This window comes from Pomacea canaliculata, linkage group LG14 (assembly GCF_003073045.1).
Source record: "Pomacea canaliculata isolate SZHN2017 linkage group LG14, ASM307304v1, whole genome shotgun sequence".
NCBI classification, from domain to species: Eukaryota; Metazoa; Mollusca; class Gastropoda; order Architaenioglossa; family Ampullariidae; genus Pomacea; species Pomacea canaliculata.
In genome coordinates this window covers 16,936,273-16,955,017 of record NC_037603.1, presented here as the reverse complement: position 1 = coordinate 16,955,017, position 18,745 = coordinate 16,936,273, and the positions used below count along the sequence as shown (strand labels likewise).

The following is an 18,745-nucleotide window of genomic DNA, read 5'->3' as shown; positions in this document are numbered from 1 at the left end:
GTCTTTCTCAAGAGTTGCCGTCAGTCTTGACAAAACAATCTTGCTGAAGACCTTGCTGGTGAGGGAAAGAAGTGTTATGCCCCTCCAATTATTGCAGTCTCCAAGATCTCCTTTCTTGGGTAACTTGAAGATGAGCCCTGTCTTCCAAGCAACAGGAAGCTGCCCTGATTCCCAAACTTGCTTGAAGATTTCAGTCAGCTTGGGAGCTGTCACATCTATATCTGCTTTCAACATCTCTGCTGTTATTCCATCTGCCCCTGGTGCTTTGCCGCTCTTCATTGTCTTGACTGCTGCTATCACTTCTTCCAGGCTTGGTGGGTCTGTGCAGATGTCAAGGTCTATAGCTGCTGGCTGGATGTCTGCAAGCTGAGGGGGATCTGGTCTGTTCAGAACCGACTCAAAATGTTCCTTCCAGCGCTGAAGTTTTTCTGCCTCTCCCTCGATGACATTACCGTTCACGTCTTTCACTGGCACATCACTGTTCTTAAACCCGTTTGTTTAGCTGTTTGTTTTTATCTTGTACAGTGTCTTCAGGTCATTTTTACTTGCTGCATTTTCTGCTTCATCTGCCAGTTTCTCTATGTGGTCTCTTTTGTCGGTTCTTGCCATCCTCTTTACCTCTTTGTTTAGTTTTGCATATCTTTGTCTGAGTTGTTCTTTCAGGCGTTCAGATCTGGTGCTGTTGATTCTTTGTTTGGCTGACTTTCTCTCTTCTATCTTCTTCCATGTCTCTTCTCTGATCCACTGTTCTTTCTTTTTCCGTTGGAAGCCCAGTATTTTCTCTCCTGATTCCTGTAAGACTCGATTGAAGTCGTCTAAGGTCATCTCTTGTTGGTCTCCTAGTGCTTGGAACCTGTTCTTTACTTCCATAGCAAAGGCCCTTTTGATGACTGGATTTTTCAGTTTGCCAGCGTCCACTCTCTGCTGACGTGCCTGTTTTCCTCGTGATCGACGTAGCTTCAGGGAAACTGTGGCTATCACAAGAGTGTGGTCACTGGCAACGTCTGCTCCTCTGTAGGCTCTAACATCTTGAAGTGAGCTCCTCCATTTTCGGTTGATGATGACATGGTCTATCTGGTTCTTTGTGCTCCCATCTGGTGATGTCCATGTTGCCTTGTGGATGTCTTTGTGTGGGAAGAGTGTGCCACCAATCAGTAGGTTGTTTTCTTCACAAAAGTCTGCCAGTCTCTCTCCGTTGTCATTGATGGTTCCGATTCCATGTTTGCCCATGACATGCTCCCTGCAGGTGTTGTCACTTCCCACCTTGGCATTGAGATCGCCGATGATGAGCAACATGTCATGGGCTGGAACGCTCTCTGAGGCTGCTTGGAGCTGATCGTAAAAAGCATCCTTGTCTTTGCCTCAGAGTCATTTGTTGGTGCATAGCAGGCTAGCACTGTCAGCTTGGTGTACTTTGAATGGAATCTTGCTCTCAAAAGCCTAGGTCCATAAGGCTTCCATTCCAGCAGTGTCTTTTCCGTTTTCTTGTTGAGGAGTAGAGCTACTCCTTCAGAGTGCTGAGCGTCTGATCTTCCTGAGAACAAGATGGTATGTCCTGACGCTAGTCTCCTCTTTCCCGTGCCGGTCCATCTGACCTCACTGACTCCCAGGATGTCCAAATTGTAGTTGTCAAACTCCTTGACTAGTTGGAGCATCCTGCCAGTCTGGTACAAGGTCTGGACGTTCCAGCACCCCACCCTCAACTTTTGCCTCGGCTTCAGTAAATCCACTGTCGGGGCGCCAGCTCCCTTTTGGGTTTGGCTGTCGTCCGTCATTAGTCCAGTCCCCTGGTGTGCTTCATTACCTCCGCCATCTGTGACGAGTTCTCTGGTTTTAGTTTCTGTAACATACTTTTTTTTACATGGTGGGGTTGTTAGCCCTACCACAACCTAATTTACCTCTAGGTGAGGTGTCCACCTTAGTCGCCTCTTACGACATGCCTGGCTGGATGGCAGGGACCCTATTCTTACAATGCTTGCTAGGCAAGCATACCCCGGGGTCCCACAGGGGGGGAACACCCATGCCTTGGATATAACTCTGTGATCGTTGGTTTGACGGACTTCTGTACTAACAGTGTGTGGGGACACCAAATCATCTGACTGTTCGTACCGGATTACCTGATTGTCTATTGGAGTGTCAAATGCCTTGGGAATTATTAACTTTCTACGGAGAAAAGCTTCTGTAACATGATTTTTTTTACATGGTGGGGTTGTTAGCCCTACCACAACCTATTTTACCTCTAGGTGAGGTGTCCACCTTAGTCGCCTCTTATGACATGCCTGGCTGGATTGCAGGGACCCTATTCTTACAATGCTTGCTAGGCAAGCATACCCCGGGGTCCCACTGGGCTTCCAACGGAAAAAGAAAGAACAGTGGATCAGAGAAGAGACATGGAAGAAGATAGAAGAGAGAAAGTCAGCCAAACAAAGAATCAACAGCACCAGATCTGAACGCCTGAAAGAACAACTCGGACAAAGATATACAAAACTAAACAAAGAGGTAAAGAGGATGGCAAGAACCGACAAAAGAGACCACATAGAGAAACTGGCAGATGAAGCAGAAAATGCAGCAAGTAAAAATGACCTGAAGACACTGTACAAGATAAACAAACAACTAAACAACGGGTTTAAGAACAGTGATGTGCCAGTGAAAGACGTGAACGGTAATGTCGAGGGAGAGGCAGGAAAACTACAGCGCTGGAGGGAACATTTTGAGTCGGTTCTGAACAGACCAGATCCCCCTCAGCTTGTAGACATCCAGCCAGCAGCTATAGACCTTGACATCTGCACAGACCCACCAAGCCTGGAAGAAGTGACAGCAGCAGTCAAGACAATGAAGAGCGGCAAAGGACCAGGGGCAGATGGAATAACAGCAGAGATGTTGAATGCAGATATAAATGTGACAGCTCCCAAGCTCACTGAAATCTTCAGGCAAATTTGGGAATCAGGGCAGGTCCCTGTTGCGTGGAAGACAGGGCTCATCTTCAAGTTACCCAAGAAAGGAGATCTTGGAGACTGCAATAATTGGAGGGGCATAACACTTCTTTCCCTCACCAGCAAGGTCTTCAGCAAGATTGTTTTGTCAAGACTGACGGCAACTCTTGAGAAAGACCTCCGACCACAGCAAGAAGGATTTCGCCCTGGGCGATCCTGCTCCGAACACATCTTCATTCTGCGACAGATTCTGGAGCAGAGCAACGAATGGAACACACCGCTGTACATCAATTTCATCGACCTGGAGAAGGCTTTTGACAGCATCCACCGCGAGTCCTTTTGGAAGATCCTGAGGCATTACGGAGTCCCTGCAAAACTTGTTCAGGTCGTTGTAATGCTGTACAGCGATTTCAAATCCCAGGTTGTCTGTGACACGGAGCTCACAGACCCCTTCAGCGTCAGTACCAGGGTGAAGCAGGGCTGCATTCTGTCGCCGTTCCTCTTCATCCTGGCCATGGACTGGATCATGAAGACTTCCACCGACAGTGAGAGGAGAGGGATCAGATGGACCATGACTATGACAGCAACAACAGCGCTGGAAGACTTAGACTTTGCTGATGACATTGCCCTTCTGTCACACCGCCACCAAGACATGCAGGAAAAAACAAAGGCCTTCTCAGAAACAGCTGGAAACCTTGGCTTGAAGGTCAGCACAAAGAAAACGAAAAGTATGAGAGTGAACGCCAGAGTCCAAGACAGCATCAAACTAAATGGAGAAGAGATTGAGGAAGCTGACAGTTTCTCCTATCTTGGGTCCAAAATGTCAAACACTTGGGATGCGGAGGTGGAGATTCAAGCCCGACTGGCGAAAGCCAGCCAGACCTTCACCTCACTCAGGTGCACATGGAAGGCAAAAAACATCAGCCAGAAGATCAAGCTGAGAATCTTCAAGTCAAATGTGATAAGCACCCTCCTTTACGGATCAGAATCTTGGAAGATGACCAAAACCATTAGTAACAAGCTTGACGTCTTCCAAAACAGATGCCTCAGGCGCATACTTAACATCTTTTGGCCAAACACCATCACCAACGAAGAACTCCACCGAAGAACTGAAACTGAGTCCATCACCACGCAGGTTCAACGAAGGCGTTGGCGATGGATGGGACATGTGCTCCGCCAGCAGACAGCAGACCTCTCCAGTCGCCCTACGATGGACTCCAGACGGCCGAAGAAAACGAGGCCGCCCAAAGGAAACTTGGAGAAGAACAGTGGAAAGGGAGATGAAGGGAAAGGGCTGGACATGGGGTCACCTAGAGCGGGTTTCAGCCGATCGACATCGGTGGCGGACTCTGGTTGAGGCCTTATGTGCAACCTGATGCACGAAGAGGAATAGATAGATAGATACGGAGAGAAGACAGAACTTCTTTTTTCATTTCATCGTTTGTTTTTTTTTTTTTAATTAAATGTGTTAAATGTTGGCCGGACCTTTTTGTGTAAAAAAGGGTAGAAGAGTGCCCTGAGTGTAGTTACATGTAGATGTACACTCATGCTCGCATTCATAACTGCACTCTTCATACAAAACGTTACAAGGCGGTTTCTCAGTCATGCTTTCCTGACCAGAGTAGCACACTCTTGCTGACTTTTTCCTCTCCAGCATTGGCTATGCTCTTTGATCGGGCATTTATCTGTAGGCAAATAGGTGGCATATGAACAATGAAGGGCTACTTTGGTATGTAAACCTTCATAAAATTCTGCACTCTTGAATCCTTTAAACGTGCACTGAAAACACACCTCACATTACTCCTAACCACCTTTCCCATAATGTTAGTCCTTTTTCTCACCCTTCCTTTTTGCAATATCATGACAGGGCTTCTGCTTACGCAAAAAATTGCGCATTAAAAGTTTGGAGGACCCCTTTAATTTTCGTCAGTGGGGTCCAAGGGGACCCCTTCAAATTTGGGCAAAGAACAGATACAAAATTGGGTAAGTGTAGTGTCTGACATCGTAGCCCAGTCTATTGTTGTCGTCTGCTACAAGGCGAGAGTAACTTCCCTTGCACTGAGGTTTTTTTTCCCTTACCGGGAAGAGTTCCATTAACTTATTTCAAAGATGTCGTTGACAGCGTGGTTAAAATCATTGTCTCAGAAACGTAAAGAAAGCGAGCACCCCAAGCACAGTGAGCATAAGCTCATCACAGATGCTTGCGCAGACTTCATGGCACAGAAATCTCGCCGTTTCTGACTAGACCTTACAGTGCTTTGTGTGCCTGAAAGGCAGTTGAACAAAGTATGTTGATTTGTTGTTGGGGTTTTTTTTTCATATTGTAAAGGGACCCCTTAGAGCAGGGGTGGGCAATTAATTTTCCCAAGGGGCCGGATGAGAAACTGGGATGGTTCTAGAGGGCCGGATGAGAAACTGGGATGGTTCTAGAGGGCCGGACTAATATAGTTAACTCAGTTTTACCCAATACTGTATATATAGTATATTTACTGGTGGGCGGGCCGGTCAGAGACAGGAGGCGGGCCGGCGTTTGCCCAGGTCTGCCTTAGAGTTAGCCTGGGACCCCTTAGAAATCTGAAGAAGGGGTCCCTGGGACCCCTAAGAATTTAGCCTTAGCAGAAGCCCTGGTCATGTTACTCTCAGCTCTTGTTCTTGTTATTTTCCTCATTGTCTTTTCTGTATATGATTTTATTCTTCATTTAGTATGGTTGTTTATTCTTTTATAGTTCATATGCTATTTATTTGTTTTCCTGTCCCTTGTATGCTGTCCATGTTTCGCTCGTGTTCATGTGCATTTATTATCATTTTCAGGTTGGGAAAAGCTTCCATAGCCCCCAGAAGTGTCATCTGTTTATTTCTTTGGTTAATATACAAGGTTTCTCTGTAATCTTAAGACTAAATGTCAGAACCAAAGGTTGACGAATTTCTTTAGTGTGTAATTTTTGAAATATTTGTTCTAGGAAATACTTGCTACACATCCATTCACAAAAATTTCTAACTGGAGCAGTGGCAACACATATTTCCATATGACCATTGGAAATCTTGTTCGTGGAAGCAAGCTTCTTTGTGAGACATCATTGGTATGATTTGAGATTATCATTGTGTGTGGGGTAGTATATTTCTCTAGGCTCACATTCATGGCAATTTACCCATTTGGTAAAATTGCTGTAGCTTGGATAGCTGGTTAAGTTAACCCAACAGTCAAACTCCCAGTTCATGAGACTCTCTGACAAGTATTGATTGTTCAGATCCTAACCTTAAAGTAGGAAACACAACTTTAACAAATGCTAAATAGCAAACAACGCAACAAGTCAAATGTATTCATTCCTCGATCAAAAATATTACCTTACATTCATTTGTAAAGAAAATGTGCAATGAAAAAAATTATCATTGGTGGTATTCAGTTCTGATTTGGTTGCATCTACTTACAGATTATGAATTTAACAAAAATAGTTTGTACCAGACACAAACAGTTCTGTACGATTATAGCTGTCCTGTTTATATCTAGAAACCAAAATCTGTTTGCTGCTGGTGAGCTAAATTATGGACAATGTTCATCATATTTGCTCAGCATGGGAGTAAGTTATTGGAATGGGATAGGTCGGCCACCAAAAAATTACAGTTCATATAATGATTTGAGTAACCTTCAAGTCTATGAGTATGGGGTTTAAACCATAATCTTCAGACAGCTAAATTACTGAACACAGTGATAAAAATAATAATAATGTGAACTTATGCAGCATCACAACCAAGACAGATCGCACTTTCTGCGCAGATCAGTGAAGAGCAACGTAAAGCAATGGATGAAGGGATGTAGATACTATAAACTGTAAGATGAAGTCATTACATTATGGTTAGCATAACATAATATTACCAGGAAGTTAAGTAATTCAGGGATAGTCCTTTGTGAAGAGATATGTTTTCTTAGAGCATTTGAATGTAGCCTTTGAGTCTGAGTGGTGAATGTGATGTGGAAGAGAGTTCCACTGCTTAGCAGCGCAGAGGGAGAACGTCCGTTATGTCCATATGTTAAGCAAAAGTATGTTTGGAAATATTTTTCAGGGTTACAAAATGGATGACCTTCTAACGTCCTATATCAGCCTCATGCTTACCAACATGAACCGCCAAAAGTACCAGTAGCACGTCCACATCTTCTGGGAGCCATTCTTCTCTTCAGCTTAGTATGTGCTCATGTAAAGCACTTTTCTGTTTGCCACACAGTTGGATGCCCAAGACAGCACTTAGCATTCACAGTTCACAGCCACCAGGCCAGTTCCTAAGATGATCCATAGATAAATGAATGCTTTGAATTTGGAAGAACATCTGTGATCTGCTTTCTTAAATATTGCATTAGTTGTACCATATAACTAACTGTCTTACACTTGATTTTTATATATTTCTGCAAAGCATTAATAAATCTGAGATAAAAATATTTCAGGGAAATCAGTGGTCATGTTAGTTACATACCATGTTGTAAAGTATAGTTCAGTGAAAACTGTCTCTTGAAGATTTTATTAAACAGCCAGATTTCATATTTGGAGAAACTTACATTTTTTTTACCATTGAGTCTATAGCAGGCAGAGGTGGTAACATATTTTTCTAGGTTTTAGGTATGCTAATGGTGATGTTCATACAAGGTTAATTTCTTTTCTTCTACTATTAAAAGTACATTCCATTTAAGCACACACCATAAATGTTTTGGATATGTGTGGAAAGAATATACTGACTTCCGTTTTGTTAGTAAGGAAACACTTAAAATGTTATTGACTGTTTAATACTTCATATTTTTTAATTAACATGGATTTGACAATGGATTTTATGTAGTTGTGATGCACACATTCAGTACAATGAAGGAATTAGACCTATTTTTGTGAAGACATTCCTAATTTTATTTTATGTATTGCGCAGAATGATCAAAGGTTGTGCTAAAACTAATACAGAATAAAACAGGGCATAACATGATGGCAACAGTATAGTACATAAAACTTACCAATATGTTCTTGCTGCTCTTAAGATATATTCTTTTTTTTTTTTAATGACGTACAATTTTTATATGTGTAAATGCCAACCATGATGCATTCCTTAACTTTATATGATGTAAGATTTTCTCGTCTCTTAAATGAAATAGGTGATAGCTGCCTTATGTATGTGGACAATACCTTTAGATGTTTTTATTAGTTAGTTAGTTCCCGTTATGCCGGTCGCGACAAAGGTCCTCCACTTTTGCCTGTCCTGGGCTAGACTCCCCACAGTACCCCAGCTGAGGTTTAGGGTCTTCATGTCTGCCTCCACAGTTCGGCGCCAGGTGATCTTGGGCCGACCTCGCTTGCGTTTTCCTTCTGGAGTCCAGTGTAAGGCAGTTTTTATGATGGAGTTGCTCCCGCCTCGGAGGACGTGACCAATCCAGCGCCATCGCTTCTTCAACAGGATGGTGGCCATACTCTCCTGCCCGCACTGGGCAAGTAGTTCTTCGTTGGAGATTGTCCTTGGCCAGAAGATGCCCAGGCTTTTGGTGTGGAAGACTGACAGTTTGTTGAGGTCGCTGTCAGTCATTCGCCAGCACTCCGAGCCATACAGTAGAGTGGACATGACCAGACTCTGGTAAAGTCTCAGCTTGGTATTGATGCTGTACTGTGTCGACTTCCACATGTTGCGTAGGCTACAAAAGATGCCCCTGCCTTTGCTCAGTCTGCTCTGGATGTCACGATGTCAGATGTTTTAATACTGGACACAAATCAAATTACATCTTAGTTAAAATAATAAGCACATTTCTAGAACACCTTTCTCCAGTATCAGATGGACTCGAAGCACTTTACAATAATAAGAGTGCACTTGTATAATAGGCTTCCGTGTCAATAAAATGAGCTCAGTGAGCTGCACAGGAAGATGAAATCACAGTCAAAGAAAGGAACAAAACATGATGTGACACAACAACACAAAATGCCACAATAGCCAATCTCTCTCAGGAAAAATGCAGTAGGGATAAAAGTCAGGTGGTGGTCAGCATAAAGAATAAGATGTACAAGAAAGCTATCGTCAACCAGAGCAAAAGGGAGCTCCGGGTTTTGTGTTAATGACTATAGATCTAAATATAATCAATTGTTCAAGGCATCCAAGCAAAGAAGTTAAAGCAAGACTGAAGCATTACATCATTGAAAAAAGTATTTACAAAGCACTACTTGGATGGGCAACAATTGTTTGAAGTGAATGCTACAAATTACCTCAGTCAAAGAAGTGGCAGGATATAGAGACCATTAGCCAATGAAAACTTCGATCTCATCCGTCCATTCAAAGAGAAAAAAGGCGTAAAGCCACAGACAATCCAGCATGCAGAGGAACTAAAGGAGGATGTAGATCATGGACCAAAAGATACCTCCACGACCAACACTGACATACCCCATTCAGCCTAATAGGTAAGGGGGAATCCCTGTTTTAATTCCAAAGCTGAATTTCTGGCAAATAAAGATGACTACTGGTGGATTTGTTTAGCTCTCCCTCTCCTGCATACCTGCGGTTCTTATTCCATCGTGTAACACTGGTTCATTTTGTTTTCAGCTATGCTGACAACCTATTTTGATATCATTGTGCCTTACATTTTATGCGTGCTTATTATATCAATGAAGAGAAACATTGAAAGACTAGTACATTATTCTACCATTGTGTGTGAAGTGGATTTTTACAGGTTTCAGGAAACACAAAGACTATGTTTCAAATGTAGTTGATAAATAAAGTTTGTATAATTAAGTTTCTGGAACTCAACATTTTTCATATTTGCTATCAATTATATTATTACCAAATTCTGCTGCCTGTCTGCATTACATTTACTTTGTGTACAGTTTATTCTGCTGAATTTTCTCTTTTTGTGTTTTTTATGAAAATATTGGAGAAAGGAGTCTCGTATTGCATATTTAAATTGTTTTTCCCTTGCTATTTTCTTGCTTGTTGCAACTGCATTTTTCTGTTTTTATGTGGATCGAACTTTTTGTTGTCACTCTAATTTTAATCATCTTGATCTATAGTGAATATTCTGCTTTCTTTCATGACAAGAATTCTATTTACTGAAAATTTGTGTGCAAATTTTGTTAACGTTCAGTCATGATACCGAGTACCCCATAAGTTGTGCAATTTTAGATTTTAACACATTTAGATTGGGCCAAACAGTTTGTCCAGCCCCTTTATTAGGCTGCGCACTAGCATCTGTCATATTTAATAACTTTTACTACAAAACTGTGTAAACTTAAGGGGATTAAATCCAGTCATTTCATTAAAGTAAATCACATTTTAAAAAAAGCTTCATCTCTTAACATAGAAACAGGAAAATGGTTATTTGAAGATTTTATTTTCCGGATATATCATTCGTCTACAGAATTATGGCAACATAAGTGCACACACACAGGTTGTCTAGCAATTTCATCATTTTTGAACCTATTTCAGACTCTTAAGTTGTTCTTTGTTATCATAGGTTATGTTTATTTTTAAATGATGAATAACTATTCAAATCTACTGAATATTTGTTGTAATTTCCTTTTGTAAATTACAAGCTTCATGCTATGAAGCTCACATTTATTGAAATAAGTTATTAAGTAAGCATTTATTGAGCATGCTTCTGTGAATCCAAGTTATTGCAAGTCAATGTTTTTTTTTTGTTTTTTTTTTTTTTGTCGTTCGCCTGATCACACTTGGAGACCAGCTCTTGAGATGAAACTGGTGGTCTTCTGTAGAGTCTCCACTGGCCCGTACAGCTTGTTTTGCAGGGTCTCCGACTGTGGCCACGTCTCTTCCCTCAGGGTACGGAGGTTCCTACAGTCCTGTAGGATGTGTTCTACAGTCTGGTCTGCTTCTCCACATGGGCATCTCGGGGACGGCACGAGGTGTAACTTCCTGTGTAGGTGGTGAAGCAGCCTGTTGTGCCCGGTCCTGAGGCAGAAGATAGCGACCTGGTCCGGTCTGGACAGCTGATGGTAACTGTCCAGTGGTTGCTGTGGCCTATACAGAGACTTAATGATGGTTTTCATCTCTGACATCCTGTCAGCTTCCTCATTCCCATCTATCCCGCAGTGTGATGGGATCCACTGTAGAGATGTTCTGAGGCACTTGATGTTTAGCAGCGCAGCTTCCAGGTCTGGCAGTTTGTTGTTGTTGACTGAGCATCGGTCAGGAAGACGACCTGGCTGTCATGGTCTGCTCTGCTGCTGATGATGTTTGCTGCGTGGACCAGGGCTTCTACTTCAGCTCTATAGTTTGTACAGTGGAGGCCAGTTGGTATTGCTGCTGCCTGCCACTGTCCATTTGGGAAGTGGATGTACATGCCGGCCCCTCCCCTCTGGATAGCGTCTGTGGCTGACCCGTCTGTGTAGGCCCTTATCCATGATTCCTGGGGGTACCTTTCTTCTAGCATGGCTAGCGTCAGGGCTCTCTTGCTCACGTCGCTATGCTCATCCTTTGTTGTGAGGTGAGGAACTGTGGTGCAGATGGTGATGTTCCCTGTTCTGTCTTTCCAAGGAGGAGGATCAAGGGAGAGAGTCGGTACCTGGACCTGTGCTGTAAGCTTTGATATTTTCTGTGTAGTGCCTGGTCTTCACTGTGCCTGTACTTGGTGGCCTGCACGAGTGCTTTGCATTCCCTTCTCTTGTTTAATGGGGGTATGCTCCATCTTGTCTATTGGCGTAGATCTCATGGCGCCTGTTATGACTCTCAGTGCTTGGTTCTGCACCTTGTCCAAAGTCTGAAGGTGACTTGGCTGCTGTCATCCAGGTGCTTGATCCGTACTCTAGGTGTCCCTTGGTACACGGTCTTCAGGATCTTTTCGTTGGCGCTCCAGTGTGTTCCTGCCAGCTTTCTCATGATGTTCAGCTTTCTTCTGGCTTTTGCTTCTGCGTCCAGGATGTGTTACTTCCATGTCAATCTTTTGTCAAAAGTGACTGCCAGGTACGTCTGCTGGTCTTCAAGTGTCAGTGGAGCGTCTCCCAACTTTAGTCTGCCAGCTTGCGCTTTGGTGGAGAGAGAGAAAAGAGTGGCTGTTGTTTTGTCACGGTTGATGGTAACACACCAGTTGTCTGCCCAGGCTGCCACTTTGTCTAGTGCAAGCTGCATCCTGTAGGTTGCTGTTGTTGCATGCTCTTCTGAGCACCATATGACCAGGTCATCTGCATACAGTGCTGCTTGGACTCCCCTTGGAAGCTCTGGTACCAGGTCGTTGATGAAGAGTATGAACAAGGTCGGCGAGAGTACTCCCCCCTGTGGTACTCCGTGCCGTAGCACCACAGTGTCCGTCTACAAGCACCCTGGCTCTTCTGTTGTGCAAGTAGGACATGTTGCCGAAGTTGTTTCGCTGGAGCTTGACCAGGAGTCCATCCTTCCAGACCTTGTCGAAAGCCTTCTGCATATCAATGAAGACCGCTAGGGTGACCTTCTGGGATTGGAAAGCATCCTCAATGACCTGCGCCAGGTGCGTTGTCTGATCTTCGGTGCTTCTGTATCTTCTGAAGCCTGCTTGCTCTGGGATGATGATGATGTTTTCAGATTCCAGGTACCACTGCAGGCGCTGGTTGATGATGCGCTCTATGGTCTTGCAGACGCAGCTTATCAGGCTGATGGGGCGACTTGTTCTTCCCTTTTTTCAGAACAGGGATCATCCTGGCTTCCTTCCAGCACTGAGATACCTGGCCTTCTCTCCAGCTAAGGTTGAAAATGTCCAGTAGTTTAGTGAGGGCTGTGCTGCCAAGGTGTTGCAGCATCTCATTCGTTATGTTGTCTGGACCTGGAGATTTTTTCTTCTTCAGCTGTTTGATGGCATTTAGTTCTTGGATGGTGATATCTTGCTGCATCGACTCGTGGACGTCCCCATTTGTTGTTCTTTCTTTCTCTTCTTTTCTGAATTCTTTTTGCAGATGCGGTGGGATGGTGATGCTGCTCTCCGTTGCATATGCTTGCGCAAATGCATTTGCTGCTACCTTATCTGTCAATGTCTGTCCATCTTCTTCAAGGGTGATCTTCTGTCCCTTGTTACCCTCATCATTTAGTGCCTTGGTCAGCCTCCACAGCTTGGTGGTATCTCTCTCCATATTCAGCCCTGCTGTCTTTTCTCTCCAGCTTCTTCTCTTGCACTCTACTTTAGTTCTTAGCAGTTTGGCATTTGTTTCTTGCAGCTTGTTGTTTTCTTGACTGGGGTTGGTTTCTGCTTCTTCTCTGGCTTTTGTCAGGTCATCGTGGGCTCTCTGAAGTCCAGTACGGAGTGTAGTCCTTTCGCACCCCTCGTGGGATAGTTTCTTTGGCTGCCTTGATGATACTGGCGTTGAAATCTTTGACGACGTTGTTGATGTTTAGTCCTTCCACCTTGATGTCTTTCGTGAGCTCATTTGTTCGTATTCTGAACAGCCCCCACTGTGCCTTCTAATGATTCCATCTGGCGTGCTGCAGGGGTTCAGGTGTCGTACTTCCTGTGATGGTAAGGAGTACTGGGCGATGGTTACTTCCTCCCAGCTGGTCTAAGACTGTTCTGCTCAAATTCTTGTGGATGTCGTCTGTGCAGAGAGCCAGGTCTGGTTTTGTTGTTGTATGCCAGCGGCGCAAGTACAAGGTTGGTGGATCTGTGGGGTCGTTGACAAGGATTAGATGGTTCTCGTCTTGCCAAGTTTCAATATCTTCTCGCTTGTCAAGGATGTATCCCCAACTCTGGGACTGGCTGTTAAAGTCTCCGGCGATGAGGAAGCCGCTTTCTGGAACCTGGATAGTGACAAGGGATAGTATCTTGTCACGGGCAGTAGTAGTTGATGATGTGGAGGACGCTGTTTGTGATGGTGACCTTGACTTCTATGTATTCTGCCTCATCCATGTATCTTTTCGTTTCGCTAGCATTCATGTTAATTCTAAGGTCAACACTCTACCTTTCTTTCTCCCCTGACGATCACTCCTGAAGGTCTGGTACCCTCTGATCTTGAAGGGCTTTTCTTTTTATAGGTGTGTTTCCTGTATACAGCAGATGTTAATGCTGTTCTGGTGCAGGAACTGTTCTAGTTCTGTCTTCTTGTTGGTAACCCTTCTGCATTCCAATGCATGATGTTAGGGTTGGGGTTGTCCTTGGCTTTGGTGGTACGCTGGCCAGTCGCTTTCCTTCCTCTTCCCCTGGCTCCACAAGATGAGTTGAAGGGACCTCCAGTAGCTGAGGGTGGGCTCCTTTGAGGCACGGAGCCCGGCACTGCACCTGCCTGGCGGATCTTCACAGGGCGAGCACCATTTCTGTCATTACTTTCTCCAAGTGGCATAGGCTGTGTTGCGTGGTGGTGTGGTTATTTCAGAGTGCGCCTTGCGGCCCACCACCTCCGACTTCAGCACTCGTGGACCACTCTTTGTCTGGTCTCTACCCTTCGACCTGTCCGACATGGGTGACCCTGCTAGGAGCTGATGCTCCTGTCGGCATAGCTCTTAGAGACACGCAAGCCCCCCGACCGCGGCAAGGTGGTGATCCAACAGGGAGGTCAATGTTTTATTTTGAGCTTTTCTTTAGTAGTATTTAAGTAACAAACTGTAATGGGCTTTTTTTTTTTCATTGTAAAATTCTTGGGAAAATAACGTTTATTCTTTTCTGCTACAAGATCATGTTAAAACATTAGTTACATGTCTTTTTGTCACATCTTGTTTGTGTGTATTTTTAAAATAGCAATACAATTTTTATGTAAAATTAGTTTTCAAATTGCGAACATTGCAGATTTTGAGATAACCACACCAATATACATAGATGTACACTATTTTCTTTTCATTGAGGATTTTGTAGACTGTTTATTATGAACTACTGAGATTACTGGGTTTGGTTTTTAATGTTGAAATAGAATTTGCCAGTATAACAGAAGTTTTTGTACTTTGTAAGTCAATAAATTTAAAACACATAATAAACATTATCTTAGCTGAATAATAATAAAATTTGATAAAAGCATGATTCAGTATAAGCATTGTTTACATTTTAAGAATGAAATAGCACCTGTTAATGAATATTATTCATGATAGGTTTTAGATTAGATGAGTTTCTATGACAGTTGCTTGATTTAAAAAAAAAATTAACAAAGCTGAAGCTTAAGTGATCAGTTTGCATGCAGCATCCAGAAAAACCCAAGACATTACCCACAGAAACTCAAACAGGCTTTATATTTAGATTGCTTTAAAAAAAAATCAAATGTAATAATAAGGTAATAAATATTTCTATTTAAATTTGACTTCTTTGTCGTCGTATATATCTATTTGTTGCAAAATAATTATTAGAAGATCCACCGTGAATATCGTCGACACGTTTAGACAACCAAGGCGGCCATCTTTGCGCCAGTGGCGTACTACCTCTAGAGCAAGTACGCGTGCGCCTGCGGGCGCTCACTCAAATTTCGACACGGTACTGCCCGCCCGTCATAGGCGCACGCGTTTTCCCGCTTTGCGGCACGCAGGGCTGGAATCGGCTTGCCCGTAGATAGGGACACGGGAAACTTGCGGTGTCCGGTGCGTTGGCGTCGGACCTTGAGAATCTTAAATAGACGGTGTGATTCTCGTGCCAGGGCGTACCCATATCCGCTCAGGTCTCCAAGGTGCACAGACTCTAGTCGATAGAACAATGTAGGAAAGGGAAGTCGGCAAATAAGATCCAATAGACCTACGCTAGCTATGATTTTCCCAAGGTTTTACAAGAACTAGTCAATTGCAGTGATTTCCAATGTCCTTTCGGTTGAAACATCGTTGTTGTCTGATGCAGTTTACTCCTGAACACCGAGTTTTACAAAGGCAGGCAGTCAGTCACAGAAAGTTGAAACTTCCAACAGGACAATACAATTTACAACACTCTAGAATGCTAGGGTATGTCACATCATTGCAATTTCGTGATTCCTCAGTTTTCACGTGCGGAGTGGTCACCCGATCGGCACGGGAGCGCTCCATTTGTTGCTGTACCACCTTAACATCCCTACCTTGTGCCACTCCCCCCTTCAACTTTTCCAAGAACTAGTACATTACAGTGATTTCAAATGTCTTTCCTTTTTTTGGTTGATGCAGTTTCATACACCGTTTATAATTGATGCAGTTTCAAAAACTATTGTAGGCTTCCATAGTAAAAGTAAATTGAATAAAAAATTTTTAAATAAAAATTTCAAATGCATTTTCTATAAATGTCTATCTTAATGGCTACAATTTAGATATCTTGAGAAACTTTTTTCTCCTGAACACTCCTTTGACAAAGTCAGGCACTCAGTCACAAAAAGTTGAAACTTTCATCAGGGCATGTAACAATACAATTTACAATCGGCACGGGCTCGCTCCATTTTTTGCTGTACCACCCCTACCTTGTGCCACGCCTCCCTTCGTTTTTTCCAAGAACTAGTAAATTGCAATTTCAAATGTGTCCCCCTTTTGGTTGATGCAGTTTATTACAACGTTGTTGATTGATGCAGTTTCAAACACTATTGTAGACATCCATAGTAAAACACAGGGGAAAAAAAAAATTAAAATTTCAATCGAACCTTCTAGAAAGTTCTTTCATGATGGCTACAATTTGGAAGTTTTGAGAAACTTTCTTCTCCTGAACACCGAATTTTACTAAGGCAGGCACTTATTCACAGAAAGTTGACACTTTCAACAAGACATGAAACAATACAATTAACACCACACTACAATGCTAGGAAATGTACATCATTGCCAAACGGCGCTTACTTTTCGCTCTGCAACCGATTCCTCGGTTTCCACGTGCGAAGCGTTCACACGATCGGCACCTTGTGGAAGGTTTTCCAAGCAATTGCAGACATTTCCATAGTAAATCTCAGTAAGCAGGAGGAAAAATTAAAAAAAAGAAAAAAAATTCAATCGAAATTTCTAGAAAGTTCTTTCCTGATGGCTACAATTTGGATGCTTTGAAACAATTTTTTTCCCCCGAACACGGAGTTTTACTAGGCAGGAAGGTTTTCCAAGCAATTGTAGTCATTTCCAATGTAAAACTCAGTAAGCAGTAGGAAAAATTAAAAAAAAAAATTCAATCGAATTTCTACAAAGTTCTTTCCTGATGGCTACAATTTGGATGTTTTGAAAAAATCTTTTTCTCCCGAACACTGAGTTTTACTAGGGCAGGAAGATTTTCAAAACAATTGCAGTCATTTCCAAAGTAAAACTCAGTAAGCAGGAGGGGAAAAAAAAAAATTCAATCGAACTTTCTAGAAAATTCTTTCCTGATGGCTACAATTTGGATGTTTTGAAAAAATCTTTTTCTCCTGAACACGTAGTTTTTAGAAAGTTTTGGTTGATGCAGTTTCATTCACCTTTGTTGACTGATACAGTTTCGACTTCCAGAGTAAAACTCAGTAAGCAGGAGGAAAAACAAAAAAAAAAAAAATTCAATCAAATTTCTACAAAGTACTTTCCTGATGGCTACAATATGGATGTTTTGAAAAAATCTTTTTCTCCCGTACACCGAGTTTTCCTAAGGCAGGAAGGTTTTTAAAGCAATTGCAGTCATTTCCAATGTAAAACTCAGTAAGAAGGAGGGGGAAAAAAAAATTCAATCGAATTTCTAGAAAGTTCTTTCCTGATGGCTACAATTTGGATGTTTTGAAAAAATCTTTTTCTCCTGAACACGGAGTTTTCAGAAAGTTTTGGTTGATGCAGTTTCATACACCTTTGTTTACTGATACACTTTCATATACTATTGACTTCCAGAGTAAAACTCAGTAAGCAGGAGGAAAAAAAAAAAAAAAAAAATTCAATCGAACTTTCTAGAAAGTTCTTTCCTGATGGCTACAATTTGGATGCTTTGAAACAATTTTTTCTCCCGAACACGGAGTTTTACTAGGCAGGAAGGTTTTCCAAGCAATTGTAGTCATTTCAATGTAAAACTCAGTAAGCAGTAGAAAAAAAAAAAAAAAAAAATTCAATCGAATTTCTAGAAATCTTTCCTGATGGCTACAATTTGGATGTTTTGAAAAAATCTTTTTCTCCTGAACACGGAGTTTTCAGAAAGTTTTGGTTGATGCAGTTTCATACACCTTTGTTTACTGATACACTTTCATATACTATTGACTTCCAGAGTAAAACTCAGTAAGCAGGAGGAAAAAAAAAAAAAAAAAAATTCAATCGAACTTTCTAGAAAGTTCTTTCCTGATGGCTACAATTTGGATGCTTTGAAACAATTTTTTTCTCCCGAACACGGAGTTTTACTAGGCAGGAAGGTTTTCCAAGCAATTGTAGTCATTTCCAATGTAAAACTCAGTAAGCAGTAGGAAAAAAAAAAAAAAAAAAATTCAATCGAATTTCTAGAAAGTTCTTTCCTGATGGCTACAATTTGGATGTTTTGAAAAAATCTTTTTCTCCTGAACACGTAGTTTTTAGAAAGTTTTGGTTGATGCAGTTTCATACACCTTTGTTGACTGATACAGTTTCATATACTATTGTAGACTTCCAGAGTAAAACTCAGTAAGCAGGAGGAAAAACAAAAAAAAAATATTCAATCGAACTTTCTACAAAGTTCATTCCTGATGGCTACAATTTGGATGTTTTGAAAAAATCTTTTTCTCCCGAACACTGATTTTTACTAGGGCAGGAAGATTTTCCAAACAATTGCAGTCATTTCCAATGTAAAACTCATTAAGCAGGAGGAAAAAAAAAAAAAAAAATTCAATCAAATTTCTACAAAGTACTTTCCTGATGGCTACAATATGGATGTTTTGAAAAAATCTTTTTCTCCTGTACACCGAGTTTTCCTAAGGCAGGAAGGTTTTTAAAGCAATTGCAGTCATTTCCAATGTAAAACTCAGTAAGAAGGAGGGGGAAAAAAAAATTCAATCGAATTTCTA

General features: G+C 42.1%; 1 protein-coding gene across 1 annotated transcript in view; it reads left to right on the top strand.

Annotated features, from left to right (window-relative positions):
- The window catches only part of LOC112554850 (myosin-VIIa-like), a 183,678-nt gene extending 175,443 nt beyond the window's left edge, over window positions 1-8,235 (top strand). Inside the window, exons 47-48 of the mRNA XM_025222903.1 lie at window positions 5,894-6,013; window positions 6,996-8,235. Coding sequence (XP_025078688.1) covers window positions 5,894-6,013; window positions 6,996-7,073 — 198 coding nt within the window. The 3' untranslated portion in view covers window positions 7,074-8,235. The remainder of the gene's footprint in view (window positions 1-5,893; window positions 6,014-6,995) is intronic.
- Window positions 8,236-18,745: the final 10,510 nt, after the last annotated feature.